Consider the following 17,542-nt stretch of genomic DNA (forward strand, 5'->3'; position numbering starts at 1 on the left):
AGTGTTTATAATAATATGTGTGAACCTGGAGCACAAAACCAGTCATAATGGTCGATTTTCATAAATTGAGATGTGTACATCATCTGAAAGATGAATAAATTTGCTTTCCATTGATGTATGGTTTGTTATGATAGGACAATATATGGCCGAGATACAACTATCTGAAAATCTGGAAAATGAGGGTGCAAAAAATAAATAAATAAATAAAATCACCTTTAAAGTTGTCCAAGTGAAGGTCTTAGCAATGCATATTACTAATCAAACAAAAGTATTGATATATTTACGGTAGGACATTTTCAAAATATCTTAATGATTTTTATTTAATATCCTAATGATTTTTGGCATAAAAGAAAAATTTATAATTTTGACCCATACAATGTATTGTTGGCTATTGCTACAAATATACCTGTGCTACTCATGACTGCTTTTGTGCTCCAGGATATTGTCATTATGCTCAGATAGGCTTTAGTGTTTGTATGCATAACACCGAGCGCTGTCTTTGTGTTTTGATTGACCACATTACTGAGGAAGCCTATATGGAGATTTATTTTTTCTTCCGTCATACCAGTTATTTACCAATACATTTCACAGAAACAGCTGAGATTTAATTGCTCAGATAGGTTGTTTATTATAAGGCCTGTATAATTCATTGAAAGACAGGAATACTTGAAACAAAACTGTTTTTGCAGGACAGTTCTAGTAAGTTCTAGCTGTTTGTTAACCTTAAATGCAACAGTCTGTCCTAAACAGCATTAATTAATGTATGCGTTAATAATGTACGTGCTTGTTAATGATTATTCGTGATTGCAAACTTGGGAACGGAAAGAGACGCGTCGTTTGCAACATTAATCGTTAGTGTTTAACAGCTCCTGGATGTGTGAGTAACAGGAGAATAAAAATACAGAAGTCAGTTCACTATGGTTCAGTGGTTCTGCTGCAGCTCGTGTTTTCTTTCAGATTCTGCAGTCTCTCTATAGAAGCGCAGCACCGCGCGTCACCGCACAGCGGCGCAAGTCTTAATCACAGCGACGCGCTCTAGAATGCTTCATTCTGATTGGCTGACAGACGTTCTGAAGCGTTAAAGTTCCAGATTTTGCATTACAGTATTATAGCGCCACATATCGGCCGACCAGCTGTTTCAAAGAGCCTTAAAGGGGTAGTTTACCCCAAAATGAACTACAGCCCTAATGGAGGTGTGTGCTGTTACCAAGATGCTGAATCAGTGAGGTAAGAGAGTGCTGATTCACAAACAAGACAGTGGTATAAGCGGAGGTAGACCCCCAGCTAACAAAAACATGTTCCAAGATTATTTGCAATGTTTTCCAGTTATTGCTGAATATTCCCCTAAAACTTCAAAACATGCAATAGCCTATATGTTTCTATATCTATTCAATATAACTTGTGGTTATTATGTGAACATTTTAGAGAAACCATTAAAGGAACGTTCCATTTGACCATTAAAATATATATATATAAAGAGGAAATTATTCAAATGTTCTCTGAACCATCAGACACTATTTAAACTTTTAAAACTATTAAAATGTTTCAGAAAAAAAATAATTAAATCATGTCTGAATGATTTGTGAATGTTCAAAACGTCCAGCTTTTTAAATGTTTATATTCCGTGAACTTTCAAAATGTCCATTTTTTATTTTTTTTTAATAATATTATTTTTTTATTTTTGTGAACGTTAATGAAAACGTAAAGGGAATGTTCCGTTTTATTATTTTGCAAACAGGGAATGTACTTTTGAATGTTCTCTGAACCATCTAATTAACATTTTAAAAAATATATTTCAGTAAAACATTCCACCAACAATGTATAAATAATGTTTTTCTGCTTATGTTTTGAGAACATTATTAAAGATCACATAACTTTGATTGAACATTTTATGAACATTACTGGAAGAACATTTGTTCATAACCTTGACAGAACGCTTCTGGGACACATAGCCTACCGCATGAAGGTGTGAATTACTTTTCACCCAAGCAGTGCAATTATTCCTTAATCTACAATGTAAGAGCAAAATATTAGAGAATCACAAACATTTTAAAGTATCATTTTTAATGGACATAGATAATGATCCTCGGCATACCTCAACTTTTTGCAGTTGTTTTCATCAAATGCAGCCACAGGTCACAGACTGATTAAAAAAACAAAAACACAACGATCCACTTATGCATGTCCAAATATGTGCATTAAATAATAAATTCTTTCTTCATGCAGCATTCATAAAACGATGCATTATACAGACTAGCAATACCATCTCAAAGATGAAAGTTAGCGTGAAATGACAATTTGATGATTTTTCTCTAGTGCAGCAGAAGGTGACTATAATGAGTTTTCCTTTGACACAAAACCCGGTTTGAAAATGCACACAGCTTCTGCTCATTATAAGTGAAGTGAAGTGACATACTGCCAAGTATGGTGACCCATACTCGGAATTCGTGCTCTGCATTTAACCCATCCAACGTGCACACACACAGCAGAGAACACACACACACAGCAGTGAACACACACACACAGCAGTGAACACACACACACAGTAGTGAACACACACCCGGAGCAGTGGGCAGCCATTTATGCTGTGGCGCCCGGGGAGCAGTTGGGGGAGCAGTGTCTTGCTCAAGGGCACCTCAGTCGTGGTATTGAGGGTGGAGAGAGCGCTGGACATTCACTCCCCCCACCTACAATCCCTGCCGGCCAGAGACTCAAACCTGCAACCTTTGGATTACGAGTCTGACTCTCTAACCATTAGGCCATGACTTCCCCATACATTACAGGAGAGAAACAGAAGTGTGGAGAAGAGGGAGAAAGAGCAGCATGCAGCTGCCATCGATTCCATCATCCTCAAAGATCTGGCCTGAAACAGATCTGTTTCAAAGTACGGATGAAAGCCGATGTACCGTGCACAGAAGCAGGGCCAGAAATGAGAAAATGAATGCAGGAGCTATGAAAATCAGACCCTCACAAACCAACACACATTCTGAGAGACAATGACCTTTACGACCAGAGAGCATTTTGACTGTATTTCTTCAGCTTGACATTCAAATGATGTTTCCAAAAGGCCATGGAGAGGCACAGCTCATCTCCGCCGGCATCACAAGCATTTCTCATTTTATTTCTCATCTCCATCAGAGAGGGTTTAGGTATGCCGTTTTTCAGATTCATGCATGAGTGAATGATGAGTTCAATATTTTTCTGTAGATTGCATGAGCTTTTTTGAGAGCCAGACCATTATCTGAACCCCTCTTAATGGGATCACTCACTCACTGAAAATTGCAATCATTTACTCATGCTTTTGTCGTCCAAACCAGTTCAGCGACTTCTTTTCCTTCCATTAAACACAAAAGTATAACTATATATACATATATACAATAAACTGAGTAGCAAATCAGTATATTAGAATGATTTCTGAAGGATCACGTGACACTGAAGACTGGAGTAATGATGCTGAAAATTCAGCTTTGATCACAGGAATAAATTAAATTTTACAATATATTCACATAGATAAACTGTTATTTTAAATTGTAATAATATTTCACAATTTTTACAGTAATTTCGGTGAGCATAAGAATATGTACTGTATGTATAACAATAAATAAACAAAATAAGCCTGCAAAATAAGTAGTAACACATTTAATCTTGGAAGTCAACCTAAAACTGTACTTAAAGTTGATGCACATTATTTATCAGTACTGTTATATAAGAAAAATTGAATCATATTCCATTCACATTGTTGTAATAGACATAAATGGGTCAAGTGTTTGAGAGCTAATGCTCTTAAATACATAATTGAGTTTCAAATTGCTCTTTCCAAGAATTTGAGTTGTTAAGAGCTTTTAAGGTCTGAATAAGGATAATGACTAATTAAATGAGTACGAGCCCTTCAACTAAACCCACAGTCTTGCATAATCAAACCTTCAGCCCTGAAATCTATAATGACCCTGAGAGGTTTGTTTGTATGTATTTGTGTACGCCAGCTGTCAGGTAATTCAATCCATAAGAGTTTATTAGAGGAGAGAGAGATGAATGCAACGACAAAGAATGACTGCAAGGAAGTCTCAAAGATAAGAATGATATGAGACAGATTATGGCAGCTATAAAGGACTGTAACATATACATTTCAATTTAAATACAATTTATTATAAAGAGTGTTTATGAATGAAAAATCTGACACCCCTGTGAAAAATGGTGCTTGTAGTCTAATTCAAATCTTAAAATTGTATTTGTAAAAACTGTGTCGATTAAAGAAATATAAAGAGAGACAATTTCATGACTACAGTTCTTAAAGTGCACTTTGAATATTAGCAAATTAAAAGGTTTACTTTATGTTTTCAAAATATTTTAATCATCTTTTGTTACATTTACATGCCAGTTGCCATAAAATTACATTAAAGAATATTTTAGTTTCCCAAAAATGCTCATCACAACATTCAGCAGTTACATTACAAAGTAACTGCATTATATTAAATGCAGTTACATTACATTACATTGCATTTAATATAAATATTTATACATTAATATAAATATTTATATTAAATGCAATTTATAAAAATTGCATTTAATATAAATTTAAAATGTAATGCATGTTTGTTTCATTATAAATCACATTCAAGTGTCTGAAAATATTGCATTTAGTTCACACTTTTCAAAGTAAATTATATCTGTAATAAAAATATGGCAAGAAGTACATCTGTTTGGGTTTATTGCAGAGAGTCAGATATGAATAAAGGTTATGACATGATAGTCAAGTGAATTGTTCATAAAAATGAGTTAAAAACAGCTAATTTCTTTGTGACTCTGCAGTGGTTTTGCTGTGAGTTTGTTTTTATGTGAAGCCAGCGAAGACAAGGCAACAGATAGAACATGGTTTTGGGTTTTCATGTGCAGTGTCTGCTCACTTTAACTCTTTGCAAAGACTACAAGTTCACAACTGAGGTAAAATATGGCTGTTTTGCTGTGGTGTCAGAAACTGAGCTGCACAGAAAACTGCTTTACAGAATCTACACACTCTTCTGAGCTGAATGATGAGGACTGATGAAGCTAAACAGAACTGGAACAGAGGAAGAGAAAAGTGATTACGGCAAAGCAGAAACTGATGTATTTCTACTCCTCAGTCCCAGTCAAGACAACACAACACAGAGCGGCTCCGGCAGGGAACCCTATAATAACAACAGTAAATATTATCGCATGCGAATGGATGTACTTTAGTTACATACTGATCTCTTTTTCCACTTTATATAACAAGAAATTAACAAAACGAATTATTGGCATAGTGTGCTAATAAATGAATTGATTACTTTGTTTTGAAAACAATCTGGTCTGGAGGTCGTATTATGTAACGTCTGCATGTGTAATATATTCTTCAAGAGATTGCCAAGCAGAGATATGATGTCAAAGACGCTGCGCAGGGTTCAGGATTGATTGTGTTATCATGCTGACGACATTAAATACCAGACGCTCATGGGATCCTTTACGGCTGCAGCAGAATCCAAAATCATTGAGAGACGGCTCTTAACAGCGGACTGTTGGCCGGGTCAAGGGGTCAAGATTTGAGTGGTTAACATGGTCTGTTAATGCTTTAAAGGAATAGTTCACCCAAAAATGAAAATGTGCTCACGCTCAGGTCATCTAAGATGTAGATGAGTGTGTTTCTTCATCAGGTTTGGAGAAATGTAGCACTGCATCAGTGTTTAAGCAATGGATGCTCTGCAGTGAATGGGTGCCGTCAGAATGAGAGTCCAAACAGCTGATAAAAACATCACAATAATCCAGTCCATCAGTTAACATCTGGAGAAGACAGAAGCTGAAACAAATCATGGATTAAGATGTTTTTAATAACGCTTCAAAATCCAGCCACATATTTGTCTAGAGCTGTTTTATCTTGTAAACGCTGCTTGATCTGTGCAGATTTCTCTCCTGTTTTATAGAACAGACCCAAATGAAGTAAATACTACATAAAAACAAATGTAATTTCTACATTAAATAATTTAGTTCAGGCAAGAATTAAAAAATTAAAGCAAATTCTACATTAGTACTCAGTTTAAGCTTGTAGAAATTAAAGTTTGAACTTATAAGTATATTTTACTTGGAATTGTTTATTATGTTTACAAAGTAAATATCAAAGTTATGATCCTGTTTTTCCCATCATGCACTGGGGCATGAATAATTAAAAAGGTTAATTTTTTTCACTGTTTTTCAGTTGTATTTACACTGTTTTATGGTTGCTTTTGTTGTTAGGTTTAGTAACTTACTGTTTTGTGACATCTGGAATTCATTTCCCGAAATGACCCATTCATACTCAAACACTATCCACTGATAATTACCGTCATTGTGTACGGTGTACCAGGTATTGAGGTCTCTGTTCATTTGGGTAATAATTCTATTGAATGGACATACTATCTTAAAAGGATAACATGCTGTCTACTTGTTTACTTACATGTTTAATAGCATGGTTTTTTTCTTTCCTCAGTGCTATATTGCATGAGTAAATTTTAAAAGCCATGACTGAAAATACTGAGTGAAAATTGTTTCCAAGATTTTTTCAAGTAAATCCTACTCAAAAATATTTGCAGTGCACTGGAGGAAGCGTTATTATGGATTATGGATTTTAGTTAAAAACGTCTTAATGCTGGATGTGTTTCAGCTTTTGTCTTCTCCAGATGTTAACTGATGGACTGGAGTGGTGTGGGTTATTGTGATGTTTTTATCAGCTGTTTGTGCATTTGGGGATTTTATATTATTATATATTTTTATATATATAGCCGTAAAGATGCAAATGCATTGTTAAGTTATTGAAATATTAACTTAAATTCTAGTATATATATGACGTCTAAGGTGTTCAGCTGACAAAATTTGGGAATCCCTGCTCTGTACCATTAGACTAGGAAGAAAAGGAAGAAGAGTGTGTACATAGTGAAACAACAGGATGTGTCCATTTATTTTACCTTTGGAAAGAAAAACATTAATCCTCAAATTAAACAGAGCAAAGTACTTTCACATGAATTAAATGGACCCTAAAATTGCTGATTTCAGCCTAGATGTGCATTAGGAATGGATCAAGGAAACAAAAACAATCGCATCTTTTATGGTTATGATATGTGAGCAAATGACAGATTACCAGCAGATGGATATTTGATTGCTACAGCTTTAGACTGTCATTGCATTCACAGTTTGCATTCAATATTGCGGTAAAAGTGTTAAACATCAATGTGCAATTTGCAGCTGTGCTCTTAACTCTCTTTATACCGTCTGCATATTATTCAGATCAATCGGACACAGTCATTTAAATGCTGCAGGCGTTTACATATGAAATCATCTCCATATCACATATCATATCACAAGCAAGATGGCGCCGCTGTGTTCGGACGCCGTCCAGGCTGCTCCGCTCAGATTGTGCTTTAATTTACTTTTTTACTTACTTTTACTTTCGCTTTTTACACATTTCACGTCGGCACTGATCACCTATAACAAAGAAACACTTTTGGACATTGGAAACCACTACACTAACCTGTTCCAGGAGGTAGAGAGACTCACATCATGGTGCCAGGACAACTGTCTCTCTCTGAATGTGGGGAAAACTAAAGAGCTGATCGTGGACTTTAGGAAGAGACAGCAGCAGCCCTACACTCCTCTTATGATCAGTGGGACCCCTGTGGAGAGGGTGAGTAGCTTCAAGTACCTCGGTGTAAACACCTCCGAGAACCTGACTTGGACTACACACATCCAAACACAGGTCAAGAAAGCCAGGCAAAGACTGTACCATCTGCGACAGCTGAGGAAATTCAGGGTCTCACCAGCAATCCTGAAAACTTTCTATTCAGGGACCACAGAGAGTGTATTGACTCAGTGCATCTCAGTGTGGTATGGAAACAGCTCCAATCAGGACTGCAAAGCACTACAGAGAGTTGTGCGCTTAGCTGAGCGCATCTCAGGGTCTGCTCTCCCCTCTCTGCAGGACATCTACCTCAAACGCTGCAAAAATAGAGCTGTCAAAATCTTCAAGGACTCTAATCACCCTGGTAACCGTCTATTCACTTTGCTTCCATCTGGTAAGCGCTTCCGTAGCCTGATGGCAAAAACTGAGAGACTTAGGAGGAGCTTCTTCCCCCAGGCCATCAGGCTCCTAAACTCTAACTCTGTGTCATAACATCACTTGACTCCATGTAAATATCACCATATCAATAAGCTATTCATATTTTTTTCTACCTCATATTGCTGCTATTTAAATATCCTGTACAACTTTTTTGCACATTCTTTTGCACATTCCTCTTATATTACTATTTAAGTCAACAACATACTGACCTGCACATTTATATTTATATTTTTTATCTTATCTTTTATTTTATTTTATTCTTTTATTTTTTTCTACTTTTCTTTTTCTTAATATCTGTATACTTTATAATTGCACTGTCCTTGGAGCGGACCTGACCTACATTTCACTGCTGGTTATACCCTGTATAATTGTGTATGTGACGAATAAAAATCTTGAATCCCAGAGCGTGGATCAGGAATCTGAGCGTCTTTACTTGTGCTTGCAGCGCTGGCTCCTCCGCCGGTAGATCTCCTCAGTGAATGGTCTGCAAACATGAGAAGGTGAGTGCAAACACAGATTGTAAATCTCAAGAACCAGCCTGTGCCTGGCACCTGTGTGTGTGTGTGTGTGTGTGTGTGAGTGTGTGTGTGAGTGAGAGACGCTCGCCACAAATAGGGCAGAAAGTAAGGCCTTAGTCACTGATGACACAGAGGTGCTTAACCTTCATGAAATGTTAAGAAAACATTTACGAGCAGCTTTATTGTCTATTCATTATATATGGGGTTTGTAATTCTTGCAACCCTGTTAATTTGGGGCAGAATAGTCTAAATACAACAGCAAACATTAACTCAGAAATTAATTAAACATTATTTAAAATAACAAATCAAATCAAATCATAAAAACAAAATCAATTAAAATCAAAAGTAAAGCGGAAAGGTCTAAATGAGGCTACTACTAACAAATTAAAATGTAATATTAAACTTACATTCATATGAAATTATTTAAAAAATAAAAAATAAAAACTTAAAATGTAAAAATGAAACATTATTTAGATTATGTACAAAGGTTCAATTGATGGTACTACCTAGGTGTCACAATTTTAACAATTAACAAACGTTAACTCAAAATTAGAGACAGTGTTTAAAAACAAAGCAAAATAAAATTAATTCAATAAATAAATAAATCAATTCAATATAATTAACTAATTGTCAGTGAAACGAGGTGCTTAATCTTCAGGAAATGTTAAGAAACATTTTTGAGCAGTTTTATTGTCACAAATGAGGTTTTGCCATTCTGTTACAGGACCAAAATTTGGTCTTAATAAAATTTTAGACATTGCCAACATTGACTTAAAATCTAATATTAAACACATTATTTAAAAAAATAGAATAAAACAAATAAAAAACTTAATGCAAAATTAATCATTACTACTTAAGCAAAATAAATTAAATAAAAAATTATATATAAATATACACAGTACACATACATTATGTAAACAATAGCTTTTATTTTGGATGCGATTAATCGCGATTAGTCGTTTGACAGCATATATATATTTTATTTCTGTTAAAGTTTATTTTATTTCAAGTGACAAAAGTGGTTTAATAATCATGATTTGTAGCTCCATTCAGCAAACCTGCGGACACAATGAACAGAAGAGATGTTCATAGATGGGATTTTTCTCTCGTGTCATTATCGGTCGGCACGCTCAGGTCAGACTGCTAATAAGCTGTTGTTGTTTTTGTTTTAGTGCTATTAAAGTGCAGTTCTCTGACCGTCTCGGTCGCCATAGAGACTTGACAGTGTATGTGTGAGTTTGAGTCCCATATTTATTCCCGTTGGCAGCTTTTCTGCTGAACCTTTTATTGCCGCAGCAGAGGACTGACCTATACTTGCATCACTTTTAGCCCGTCTCAGACAATCGCTTGGGTCTCAGAAGTAAAAAAGAAACAAGAACATGGGTGTGCGTCATACCATGTCGTTTTGTTTTTAATAGCACAATTTTAACTTTTCACAACTGAAAACCCATAAACTCCTAGATAACCTGTTATGGAAATTTAATTTATGGTTTTTAATATATTATTTAATATGGTTGATTGATTTAATTTATATAAGGTATTTTACATCAAAAAGCAAGGAGGAAGGAGACCAAATTATTATAAATTATTTCATAACTATTTATAATTTCTCCTAATTTTTTAAAATCATTTAAGCTTTAAGCAAAAGACATAAATATTTACTGAAAATAAGCTGCATAAATGGCTCCTTCCACACTTGCATAACTTTCTGATGTCTTATGTTCAGTAAATCTGTCAAAATGTAATCCAGGCTTTTAAAAGACGCTTTTTGAAGGAAAGAAAAGAAAAACAAATCTGTTCAATTGTTATTATAAGTGGAAATCCGGAAAGAAAATAAACAAATAAAATGATAATGTACAATATAAACAATACAATATAAAACAACAAAGTATTGAATCTAAGATGTAATTAAATAGGAAACAGAAAAGTTGTTAATTGTTGCTATTATTATAATTGTTAATAGTTTTTTTAAATGGGTCATTTTTATTTATAATTCTGTTTATAAATGTATATTTATTTATTTAATTAAATATTTTTATTTTATACTTTTGATTTTTTTTTTTAGATCTTTTGCTTTCAAACAAACAAATAAGTAAATAAAAAATTAAACAAAGCTATACCCATTAAAAACAACTAATAACAAAAATATTGTAAAATTTAGATGCATAATTTTTGCTCGGTTCTTGATCATTTAAGAGTGATCTACACTGGTTGAGTTTTTTTGAAGGCTTTAAAAGAATTACTAAAGATTTGGCAAAAAATAGTATAAAATATATTAGAAGTATATATCATAAAAATATTAGAGAATAAGGTATGGTAAATCCGTCATGACAGTATATGGATTATGGCTGAAAACTGACACAGATAACACACTTACCCTTCATATGCAATAGCTACTTTATAGGACAAGCAGACCACTGCGGTCAGGATCACGAGCTCCGACAGGACTGGCGTTCCTAAGAGACAAACACAGAACATCTTTCTTTCCTGTCCATATTCTGAACATTGTTCAGATTTATGTTCTGGAAATGTATGCAAATTAGTGCATATTTTAATGCTTCATTACTTGCAATACAAACAAGTTTCTTACAAAACAGCAGCCTAACTATTTTAAGTATAGTATGGTAAAGGCATTGTACCCTTAAATGACGAATAAGTTGCTTTATCATGCACACAAACACACACACACACACACACACACACACACTCACGTGCCGAACACACGTGCCCCCCTCCCCACACACACACACACAAACACACACACCTGTTCAGATTTGACTCAGTGAGTCACAGGCAAGTAAATAAACCAATCGAAACAGTTTCTAACAAATAATGATTCATACACGTGGCACTATATTCAAGTTTATCCAACTTAGGTTTACAATAAAGTTTAAAAAGCAGAGTGTATCTGAATGTGTAAGTAATAAAATGGCCAGTTACTTAAGCGTACCGTGTCTCAGTCTCACCCCTGACCTGATTCTACTACTGTTGAGCATAAAATACAGTCAATTACTGCTTATATTGCTGAATTCTCCTCCCTTCTGTTCACCAAAACACCTTCTGATAAAAAAACATAATTGAAAACCATTTGTCCGTCAGCGCAGTAACTGCAGTCATAATTTAATACGACCAAACACCTCACAGAGAGGCTTTTTGAGCAAGAATTGGAAAATAAGCAAAGGAAGCGAGTCAAAGTCATTATAGATGTAATTATCTGTACCTTATGGTCATACTGTGTACTTCCACTTGCACATACATGTGTACTGTGTTGAATAGCGTATTGTGTATATTGTATATTGCAGTGTGTATATTGTATTGTATTGTATTGTACAGGGTATTATGTATAACAGTAGAGTCTTTAGTGTATAATATGTACACGGTTGTATATATCAAGTAGGCACCTGGAGGTTGCTCCACCAGAGTTTCATTGTACATGTACAATGACAATAAAGTTCTTACTTAAGCAAATTAAATAGAATAACATGACAAATATTCAATACAAGAGATAAGAATTACAGTAAATATGAATATGCAATTTGCAATAAGCTTACAGTAAAGGTGAAGAAAAAGACAAAAGAAGAAAAACCTTCAGTGCAACAAAGCAAACTTTTGATTAACAGTCCAGATACAGTGGGGGAAATTATTTGATTCTCTGCTGATTTTGTACATTTGCCCACTGACAGAGAAATTATCAGTCTATAATTTTAATGGTAGGTTTATTTGAACAGTGAGAGATAGAATAACAACAAAAAATCCAGAAAAACACATTTAAAAAAAGTTATAAATTGATTTGCATTTTAATGAGTGAAATAAGTATTTGATCCCCTATCAATCAGCAAGATTTCTGGCTCCCAGGTGTCTCTTATACAGGTAAGGAGCTGAGATTAGGAGCACTCTCTTAAAGGGAGTCTCAGCTTGTTACCTGTATGAAAGACATCTGTCCACAGAAGCAATCAATCAATCAGATTCCAAACTCTCCATCATGACCAAGACCAAAGAGCTCTCCAAGGATGTCAGGGACAAGATTGTAGATCTACACAAGGCTGGAATGGGCTACAAGACCATCGCCAAGCAGCTTGGTGAGAAGGTGACAACAGTCGGTGTGATTATTCACAAATGGAAGAAACACAAAATACCTGTTAATCTCCCTTGGACTGGGGCTCCATGCAAGATCTCACCTCGTGGAGTTTCAATGATCATGAGAACGGTGAGGAATCAGCCCAGACCTACACGGGAGGAGCTTGTCAATGATCTCAAGGCAGCTGGGACCATAGTCACCAAGAAAACAATTGGTAACACTACGCCATGAAGGACTGAAATCCTGCAGCGCCTGCAAGGTCCACCCGCTCAAGAAAGCACATATACAGACCCGTCTGAAGTTTGCCAATGATTCAGAGGAGAACTGAGTGAAAGTGTTGTGGTCAGATGAGACCAAACTCCAGCTCTTTGGCATCAACCCGACTCGCCGTGAAGGAGGAGGAATGCTGCCTATGACCCCAAGAACACCATCCCCACCGTCAAACATGGAGGTGAAAACATTATGCTTTGGGGGTGTTTTGGGGGACAACTGCACCGCATCAAAGGGATGATGGACGGGGGGGATGTACCGTCAGGGCCAGGGCATTGAAAATGGGTCGTGGATGGGTATTCCAGCACGACAATGACCCAAAACACACGGCCAAGGCAACAAAGGAGCACATTAAGGTCCTGGAGTGGCCTAGCCAGTCTCATAGAAAATCTGTGGAGGGAGCTGAAGGTTTGAGTTGCCAAACTTCAGCCTCGAAACCTTAATGACTTGGAGAGGATCTGCAAAGAGAAGTGCGACAAAATCCCTCCTGAGATGTGTGCAAACCTGGTGGCCAACTACAAGAAACGTCTGACCTCTGTGATTGCCAACAAGGGTTTCACCACCAAGTATTTTTGTTGTTATTCTGTCTCTCACTGTTCAAATAAACCTACAATTAAAATTACAGACTGATCATTTCTTTGTCAGTGATCAAATGTACAAAATCAGCATAATTCCCCCGCTCACTGTATTTCCATTTAATTTGTTTTTAAATATATTAAATATCATTTTAATTTTCAATTTAATTATTTGGAAGGTCATAAAATGCTGCAAAGGTTTTTAGTTTTTTATGTTTTATTTGTTTATTTATTTATATATTTTAAAGAAATGCTTATACTCAGCATGTCTATGTTTGATCAAAAATATAGTAAAAACAGATATTATTATAGTAAACTAAACCTAACTACAAATATCGTTAAAATAAACAATAGCTGAAATAAAATAACACTTAAAATCTTTATTTTATAAACTATATATTTTAACTTGTTGCCAATAAACCATTTATTTTCTTAATAGTTTAACTTTCACAGATGAATCAGATGAATACAAATTTCAAACGAGCAATATTTAAATGAAATAGAAATGTTTTGTAACTTTATAAATGTCTTTGCTGCCACTTTTCTTAAAATAAATCATTTAAAAAAATATTGATCCAAAATTTAGAGTAAAAAAATATAGAGTCCTTTGCTACAAATGCAATTCAGAATCATAATTTGGAAGATATACTTATTTCAGTCATGGCCTAATGGGTAGAGAGTCAGACTCGCAACCTGAAGGTTGTGGGTTCGAGTCTCAGGTCCAGCAGCGATTGTATGTGGGGGGAGTGAATAACCAGTGCTCTTTTCCACCCTCAATACCACGAGGCGAGACCCGGGTGTGTGTTCACTACTGTGTGTGTTTGTGCACTTGGAGGGGTTAAATGCAGAGCACAAATTCCGAGTATGGGTCACCATACTTGGCCACACACCACTTCCCTTCAAATGTCCTATAGAGGAACAAAACTGATCGACTGGAAGGAAGATACTGTATGTGTAAAAATCTCCATGACGCACAGCATCACACGTCAACTGCTTTCACTCTGTCAAACTGCACTTTAAAGCAATCTCCCTTCATCAGCGCTTCTTTTCAGATCCTTGAAGACTGCCTTTCAAAAGCTCTGCCACTTCTGGTTTGATTGTGAATCTGATTTTAATGTGAACGGCACAGAGACGCATTATGTAGCTCAGCGTGAGTTTCAGATTATTACATGCCATCCTCCACAACTTCACACACTTCAGATCTGAATTATAGTCTGGAGCACAAAAGGCAACATGGATGAAAAATTCATTTCCCATTTGAGTCTGACGATTAGCGTGCAGGAGCGTGAAAGTAGTCGTCATTCGGCGGGTCACTGTGTAACAGGACAGACTGACGGTCATGCGCTTATTTCACTGCTGATGAAGGTGAGAGACTGAAAAAAGCATGAACTGTGTATTGTGTTTGAGTGAGAAACAGATTGACTTTAGGGACGTCAGACTCTTTGACAAACAGGGAATCTGAATACGTGTTGAAATGCATTGTGTTGCTTTCATGCAATGCAATCCACACCAGATGACCTGTATAAACATTTTACTGAATCTACTCATCATGAACCAAGAAATACACATTAATATGGAATTTGTGTCTTATCTAATCAGAAAATAGTCTTAACTCTCTCTTTTAATAATCTCTGTCAATTAATAAATAATCACAGTATGACTTTCGGCTTGAACTAGAAGAAGATTAAGTTATTTTGTGACCAAATTTATCAAGAACATGTTTCATTCACATTTAACCTCAAAATCAAATGAATACATTTTATTTGGCTAAATAATGCCTATTTTTGAAACTGTTTTAAGTTTGTTTGCATCCATTATTCGCGTCTATGCAATGCAAAACATTCTTATTACTGTAACACAAAGAAAAGTAATATATATATATATATATATATATATATATATAATTTAAAAAGTAAAAAAAAACAAATATACATAATCTGAAGTGTAAAGAATTTATCATGGTATTAGTTGTTGCACGTTAATTAATATCAACTTAAAATTTAATTCTACATTTTCAGTAATGAAAATCCCTATTGGGAATAATGGGGGGGGGGAAGATTAAAAAGTCAAACTTCTACCCCCCGGTTTCACAGACAAGGCTTAAGCTAGTCCTGGACTAAAATGCATGTCTGAGCTGTTTTAACTGAAAGCTAGTTGAACTCACATATATTAAAATTTGTCTGTGTTATTGTTTCGTGTCAAGAGGCACAGCAGTAATGTTTTTTCTAAGGCACTTTTATGAACGCTAATTAAATGCCCTAATTGAACTAAGATTTAATCCTGGCTTAGTCTAAGGTCTGTCTGTGAATCCGGGCCCTAGACTTAATACAATGATGATGACCAAGAGGAAAATCTTTAACTGTCCTGCAGAACAGTATAGAACAGAATAGAGAACAGAATACAAAATAAAAAAAATAAAAAATAAAGACAATATGCTATCTTAATGGTAAAGCATTTATTTACATAGTATTATTTGTTGTATCTTAATTCATACTGATTTAAACTGCAATTTTATATTTTCAGTAATGAAAATCACCATTAAGAATAATGGAAATTACAAAAAAAAATAAAAATAGCAAAAATATAATAATAATAATAAAACTACTTTTAGACTATCAGGAAGGAAATTTTTAAATGTCATATAAAATAAAATAAAACTAAAATAAATATTTGTTTTTTAAAATAAACATTTAATAAAAATAAAAATAAACAACTACAAATGCAATAGAAGTCCTGACATTATACTGCTCCTCATTTTTTAATGCAAAATGTATATATATATCAAAATGTATATATATATATATATATATATTTTTTTTTTTTTTTGGGGTGAAATATCAGATGTTTTCATGTGACATTTTCGTGAAACATGGCCTAACATGCATGTTTCTGCTCCACTTCTCTGATTTTTATCGTGTCTTCTCCTGACCGAGAGGCGACTCGTCATCCTCCACCTGTGTTTCTTCTGGTTAATTATTAGCTAGGACAGATGAGGCTCTAACAGTGTGACCTGGTTAAGGCTCCCTCCTGTGATCACAGCACTTAAGCGTCACTCTTCACATTTACAGCCTGAATTTAATCAACTTTAGCTCGTTCGTCACACTTTTAGGCAGTCTATGGCCTTTGAGACACACTTTTTAAAGCAGCGTCTAATTCCACCTAGTTATTTGCAATGAAAAGTTTTAATTATTAAACAGCATAAATTATTCATGAGTAAACGTATATAAACAAGCATGAAAACTGATTTCATGAAGGTCTATGACTTGAGTTTAATAATTAAGACGACTCATGTTCACAGTTGGAATCTGTGTACGACACATTTTCTTTTCTTTGAAGCATTTCTTACAATAGAGAGTGCACTTACTGAAAAGGACAGATATGGTATATTCACATGTTTTGACCTTTTCCTTGAACTCATATTAAGTGCAAACTGAAGTTTTTCGTGCTGTGAAACCGAGCGCTGAAGTACATTATAAAAGCTCCTGGAAAACATCCATTCAATGCAAATATCCTCCTAATAACATATGACTTCTTCAGAGAAAGATATCAAGTGCCGTTCATTAATGACCGCTTCCATGCTCGCCACAAGCATCTGATTCGAGTAATTCGGGTTAATCACATCCTATTGGCCAATCACAAGCAGAACATCTAATGAAGACAGTGATGTGAAGTTCCTCCGGGGCGCAGTATAACGTGATATAGTTATGCTCGTTACCCAAACGATGGCCTTCATTGCAATAAATATTAATGACAGTTCAGTCTTGACCTAATTGCAGCCTCACAGAGGGAATAGAAGACTGGAAACTGGGTTAATATGAAGCTTTAAGGAGATTTCTGCCATCATATCTCACCCTCATATCGCTATAAAGCTGAATGGCTTTAATAAAAGTGGTCCATACATCTTCTGAAGCCATATGATTGCTTTGAGTCAGAAACGGATCAGTAACAGAGCAGCTTAACTGGAGATTCATCAATGAATCTTTCAACACCAGTTTTATGAACT

At 35.1% G+C, this 17,542-nt stretch overlaps 1 protein-coding gene across 1 annotated transcript in view; it reads right to left on the reverse strand.

Annotated features, from left to right (window-relative positions):
* Positions 1-8,527: 8,527 nt before the first annotated feature.
* Positions 8,528-17,542, reverse strand: part of pemt (phosphatidylethanolamine N-methyltransferase) — a gene marked incomplete at both ends in the record, with an annotated part of 35,848 nt that continues 26,833 nt past the window's right edge. The window contains 3 exon segments of the mRNA XM_079389006.1: positions 8,528-8,582; positions 10,994-11,049; positions 11,051-11,072. Of these exon segments, the coding sequence (XP_079245132.1) occupies positions 8,528-8,582; positions 10,994-11,049; positions 11,051-11,072 (133 nt within the window).

Source organism: Barbus barbus (genome assembly GCF_936440315.1).
Source record: "Barbus barbus genome assembly, chromosome: 32".
Classification (NCBI taxonomy): Eukaryota; Metazoa; Chordata; class Actinopteri; order Cypriniformes; family Cyprinidae; genus Barbus; species Barbus barbus.